General features: G+C 55.6%; 1 protein-coding gene across 2 annotated transcripts; it reads left to right on the plus strand.

Annotated features, from left to right (window-relative positions):
* Positions 1–440: 440 nt before the first annotated feature.
* Positions 441–4,261, plus strand: DLX6 (distal-less homeobox 6). Of its 2 annotated transcripts, none has more exons than XM_074849084.1 (3): positions 441–1,113; positions 2,087–2,275; positions 4,010–4,261. In XM_074849084.1, the coding sequence occupies exons 1-3, from the start codon at positions 742–744 to the stop codon at positions 4,259–4,261; spliced, it is 813 nt and encodes a 270-aa protein (XP_074705185.1). In that variant the 5' UTR covers positions 441–741. The 2 variants fall into 2 exon arrangements, with proteins under 2 accessions (XP_074705185.1, XP_074705192.1); XM_074849091.1 differs by having other exon boundaries at positions 441–1,105; positions 2,082–2,275.
* Positions 4,262–6,118: the final 1,857 nt, after the last annotated feature.

The following is a 6,118-nucleotide window of genomic DNA, read 5'->3' on the forward strand; positions in this document are numbered from 1 at the left end:
GGGGATGCGTGACTGGGGGGGGTGGGTGGAGGGGGGATGGGGGTAGGCGCTCCCCTTTTCCCCACCCGCGCGCGGCTCGCGGAGCGCGCAAGGCTCCGCGCGCTGCGCGCGGGTGGGGAAAAGGGGGGGGGCGGAGGGGGGCGGGCGCGGGCAGAGCGCGCGCTGCCGGCGCGGCGGGGCGGTGACGTCAGGGGGTTGAGTGACCAATGAGGGAGGCGCTGCCCTCCGGAGACGAACCATTCGACTTGTGCGCGTCCCTGCCCTTCAAGTCGAAGCGCCGGAGCCCCAACTTTCCCGGCTCCCACCTTAAACCCCCTCCCTCCCCCCCTCCCTCCCCCCCCCACGCCTTCCCCCCCCCCCCCCAAAAAAAAAAAAACAACCCACCCCACGCACCGGGGGGATGAAGGGGAAGAGCGGCGCAAAAAAGCGCCGGGAGTAGCCCGCCCTCCCCCTCCACACACCCCGCACACCGCCCTCCCCTTCCTCCCCTCCCTCAGTGAACGAGGCCCCTCGCACAACGGCTCCTCGGAGAGGAGGGGGGGGGGAAGAAGAAGAAGAAAAAAAAAGAAAAAAAAAAAAGGCGGAAAAGAAAAAAAAAAAAAGAAAAGAAATTAAATTAAATCACCGCCGCCTTCTCCAGCGGTGCCGCGGCGGGTAAGGGGAGCGGCGGTGGCTGGGCAGAGAGGAGGCAGAGCGCGGGGGGCGAGCCGGGGAGCGCCGCGCTCTCCCTCCCAAACTTTGATGATGACCATGACTACGATGGCTGACGGGCTGGACGCGCAAGACTCCTCCAAATCCGCCTTCATGGAGTTCGGGCAGCAGCAGCCGCCGCCGCCGCAGCCGCCGCCGCCGCCCCACTCCCAGCAGAGCTCGCCGGCCATGGCCGGCGCCCACTACCCGCTGCACTGCCTGCACTCCGCCGCCGGCTCCCACCCGCACCACCAGCACCACCACCACCACAGCTCGCCCTACTCCGGCACCGCCGGCTCCTACAGCCACCGCTCGCTGGCCGCCTACCCCTACGTGAGCCACTCGCAGCACAGCCCGTACCTCCAGTCCTACCACAACAGCTCCGCCGCCAGCCAGACGCGGGCGGACGACGCAGGTGAGACGGCACCACTTCCCTAACCCGCTGCCGGCTTCCCCCCCCCCGCCCCCCAACACCCTCCCTCCATCCCCGGGCCTCTCCCCGGCCACCCCCGGGCATCTGCATAACGACCCCCGCCGTGCACCCCCCCACCCCCCCCCCCCCCACCGCTCCTGGGGTGCGCGGGGAGAGAAGGGTGTCTGTCTGTCTGTCTGACTGCGTCTGTGTGTCTGTCTGTGTGTTGGTTGCTCGTGCGGCCCCTCCACGGGCCTACTGCTCCGGTACCCCGCGCTCCCCCCCCCCTTCCTCCCCGCCCCACCGGCGGTACCGCGGCGCTGGCCACCGGCGCCTCCCCGTTCGCCCCGCGGCCGGCGGGCAGGGGGCTGCGCTCGCCGCTCCTTTGTTACGGCGGGACCGGCTCTAGGCAAAATTCCTGCTAACACCTGAGGAGTGAAAGTTTCCAGGCGAGCGGGTCGCATTCCGCTCGGGGGCCGTCTGATTTATGTATTTTTTTTGCAGGGAGCCGCTCATTTGTACGTATTCATCCGGAGGGGCGCGGCGGGGGGGGCAGGGGGGGAAAGCATTGTTAAAAGTCTCGGACTGGTGATTCACTGACCACCGAACTGGCGACGCGAAGTCAATTAGCTGGGTAAAACCTGGATGGCCCTGAAACCAGGCATCCCTTCACGAAGCCAGCGCCGCGCTTTAATTTTTTAAAAAATATTCTTCTTTGTTTTTTTGGGTTTTTTTCCTTCCCCGGGGGAAAGGCAGCGTGCCCACCGTGCCCGGACGGGTGGTTTCTGCCCCGGTAGCTCGCAAGCAGCAGCCTGTGTGGCGACGTGCCCGTAAGGAGCCGGAGCCTGTGTGTACGCGGCGGCGTTGAACCGGCGCCGGGGCCGGCGGCCGCGGGGTTTTTAGGAGCCGCGGCAGCCGAAACGCCCGCGTTCAATAGCTAAAGGAGGGTGATGTTTCAGCTGCGTTGTTTCGCTTGCAGATCAGCAAAAAACCACGGTGATTGAAAACGGTGAAATCAGATTCAATGGAAAAGGGAAAAAGATTCGGAAGCCTCGAACCATTTACTCTAGTCTACAACTCCAGGCTTTAAATCATCGCTTTCAGCAGACTCAGTACCTGGCGCTTCCAGAGAGAGCCGAGCTGGCAGCTTCATTAGGACTTACCCAGACACAGGTAATTACTGGGAATCCCAAATCACTGAACTTCTGCTCGAGCAATAAAGGCCAAACAAAGTACGGGGCTGCCTAAACGCTTTGGCCTCTGTATGGGAACGGTAGAAAAGGTAACGCACACGGTCCCCACCTGCGTGTGACGAGACTTCTCTAAGGCGCCACAGAGACCCGGCCTCCGCAGAAGGAGCCGAACGCGCCCTTCCCTCAGCCGCCCGGCGAGCGATGCCACACAAAACATTTAAAAATTGCCTGTATTTTCGGGTAATTCCAGCACCGAGATGCAATTGCCCAGGAGAACCAAACAAAGGCAAGGAATCGCTGGGCCTGAGGTAGAGCTCAAAGCAAAGCAAAGCTGCCTCGTAGCAACCTATAGGTAGAGGGGAGGCAGGAACACATTAGGAAATACCTGTAAAATCAATAGTTAATTCACCCTGGATGACTAACGCAAACGCAGTGGTTACCCTTGGGCAAAATGTACGAAAGGCGATAATAGATCTGAAGATCAAAGACAGCCGTGTACAAAATTATAGCAGGTTAAGCCATAGTTAAGCGCGGTTGGACTAGCTGTGCCATTCTGCTAATTTAAGCTTGAAAGGCACACGAGGCATTACAGGCTTCCCAGGCTGGGCTTTGCGGAGAAGTGCATGGATAGATGGGATCAATTCGGGTAAAATGTAATCATGTGAATTTACGAGCTTAACAAATAACTTCAGGGTTTTATCATTGTCACCGGTAACGGTCGCTTCCAGCCAAGCGGTTTCCAAATACTCAGCAAACATTAATCATGGGAATAGACCTCATGGTTTTACAGATGGGATTTTAGTATCCTTAGCATGCCCGCTCTGTCTCGCTGCTGCCTCGCTTTCTCTCCCGCACGCACAGATTGGGGGGGGGGCCGATCCTGAGCGTGCAGCTAGACAAGCACCCCTGCTCATGCCCTAACGTTACCTCTGCAAAGTTTGCGAGGTCAAATACACACGTGGGAGTTGTTTTCTTTCTTTGTTTACTTTTAAGGAATATGTGTGTGTAGATGTCTTACATATAGATAATTTCTAGAATAGCTGCGATCTGCCAGAGTGGGCCCGATCCTTGCACACCTCATCGAGTGCAGGCTCCCTCCTCGCGAGTTCTGCTGGCTTAGGAGCAGGACAAGACCCAAAGCAACCTCGACCGCCAATTACTCGCCGAGAAAGGAGAATTTCCCTTTCTTTAAAAGCCACTTCTAAAATAAAGCCACAATCCTGGTTCTATTGTGCCTTCTCCCCCGTCACATCAGCAAGGACCGCTTGATCGTGCCTGTTTTCGGATGCGCGATTTCTTTGTAAGATGCCCTTTGTCTATTGGCTCCTGTCTTCTGGCACCAAATCATATGATTGCCCGAGTTTGACAACAGTTTGCCCAAACGATCGAATGACCCCTAAAATTCTGAGTGAGGCGTTAAAGCAGGAGAGCTCGATCGATCTGGCCTGCCCAGGGCACATAACTTTCCGGGTTAAAAACTGCATCCCTCCCGCTTTCCAGCTTCGCTCTGCCTCTCCTGTCCTCCCCAGCTGCACCCAGAGCCCGGGAGCAGCAGTAGCTGCCTCTCCTTCCCCTCTCCCCATCCCCAACTCCTCACCCGGCTGGCGTGGGCTCTCAAGACCTTCTCTGGAGCAAACCCACGGCCCCCGGGCTCCCCCCTGCCGGGCCCCGGGTGCTGACGGCAGCCTAATATCTGCTGCGTTTTGGTTTACAGGTGAAGATCTGGTTCCAGAACAAACGCTCCAAATTCAAGAAGCTGCTGAAGCAGGGCAGCAACCCCCACGAGAGCGACCCCCTGCCCGGCTCCGCTGCCCTCTCCCCTCGCTCTCCAGCTCTGCCTCCAGTCTGGGACGTTTCAGCTTCTGCCAAGGGAGTCAATATGCCTCCCAACAGCTACATGCCTGGCTATTCTCACTGGTATTCTTCTCCACATCAAGACACAATGCAGAGACCACAAATGATGTGAATTGTCCAAGAGAAATAATCTCCCAAGAACGCCTCGTCTCGACATGGCAAGAAGTTCCCCTGCTTTGCCAAGCCGTGCCAGCTAACAGGCTCTGTGTGAACTTGTAGATGCGGCAAAGAGACAGAGTGGCTTTATTTTATTTTATTTTTTTTAAGTAACCTCAGCGATTGATCTTGAACAGAAAGACACAATTTTCATTCTGGCGCACAGAAGACACTTCTCTTTAGGATATTTTCCTTTGGACTCCAAGGCACCAGCCTCTTTCTCTGTGGAGTATACGTCAAAACAAACTTTTTACAGACTTTGCCCACAAGAAGAACCTGAATCTACCATGGCAGCCGTTTTTACTTGTTTAATGAGCTAAAGACATTACATGATGAAAGAGAGACTAGTCAAAGCTCCTTCATTTTTATTCACCAAATCCGGACTGGGGAAAAAAAAAAAAAAAAGAGACAGAAGAAGGGATTTAAAAAAAAAAAAGAAGAAGAAGAAGAGGGGAAAAAAGGAGAACTGGTTGAAAAATGAAAACATACTGTAAGATTAGAACATTACCACGAAGCAAAACCTGCATGCTTTCTCGAAATGCAATGGGCTGCGGCTCAGAAGAAACCACCGTCTCTCCCGCGAAGAGCCCCCTCACCCGCACCCGCACACACCCGCACACAGCCGGACAGACTCCCGGAGACGAGCAGGACAGACAGAGCGAGGGATCCGCGGCACCACCCGCCGCCGCGGTCTGGGGAAGGACGGCTCAGCGCTGCCCGACGGCAGCCTCACCCCCCGAGCCAGAGGGACCTTTCCCCCGAGCAACCTTTCTGTATATATTGTTGAATTTTAGTTGTACATATACTTTGTATGTTTTTGTCTTCTTTCATATATAGAGTAAAAGCCACAAAACGCCCGCCTGGCTCCTATTTCTCTCTGCCTTAGTGGATCCCCACCTCCCCCCCGAACTGCCCCCCCAGTTCAGCCCAGGCAGCTGGACGCTGTCCCCCCGCTTGCCTGCACGCACAGACACCGCTACCTGAACACATATCTGCGAGCAAAGACAGAAAAGATGGGGGGGGGGGGGGGGGGGGGGGGGGAGGGGAGGGGAGCTGGTGGTTTGGTTAGTTTTAAGGCTACGACTAAGACAGGAGATCTCGAGAGCGCAAAGATAAGCCTAGAAGAAGTTCCCCATCACCCGGTCATTTCTGCTGCGATTTCACGGCTCCGCCGCTCAGCTGAGCTGAGCTTTCTCGCCGAGGCAAAGCTCGGAGCCCTGCCTTTCTTCCCAAAGGCTGGAGACTCCGAATTATTAAGAAAGGAGGCGCCCTCCTTTGTTTTTCAAGAGCAGACAATGCAAGCTGAGGAATGTTTTGCAAAGCCCTGAGAGGTGCCCAGGCACACAACACGCTGTCCAGCCAGCTCCAGCCTCGCCAGCTTGTGGAAAGCACAGCAACTACTGCAAAAGAAAAGCCCTTTCCTCCTCCAAGCTGGGTGCCCCATACTGCGAGAATTAATGGCTAGAGACCTGGGCATCCTTCAAATTATGAACCTTGAAACCACTGAGCCATTTATCAGAAGTCAATAGAGATCCTCAGAGTGCTCCATATAATGACAGCTACATACAGTCGTGCAAAAGGACAGTCACTATAATTAGACACAAAGCAAAGACTACTTACCAATATACCAGTTTTTTGGGGGGTGTTTTTTTGTTTTTTTTTGAGCAACTTCCACGCTCAGTCAGTCTTCAGAGTGGTTTAAAACCGATCAGTCTTGTCATTTTCTACCATTCGTATTGTTACATTAGGAAAAATGTTTTCTTTTCTTTTTTTCCCCTTCCCACTGTGAAACTTTGGGTTCAGAGCTCCCCAG

Source organism: Strix aluco, chromosome 1, assembly GCF_031877795.1.
Source record: "Strix aluco isolate bStrAlu1 chromosome 1, bStrAlu1.hap1, whole genome shotgun sequence".
NCBI lineage: Eukaryota > Metazoa > Chordata > Aves > Strigiformes > Strigidae > Strix > Strix aluco.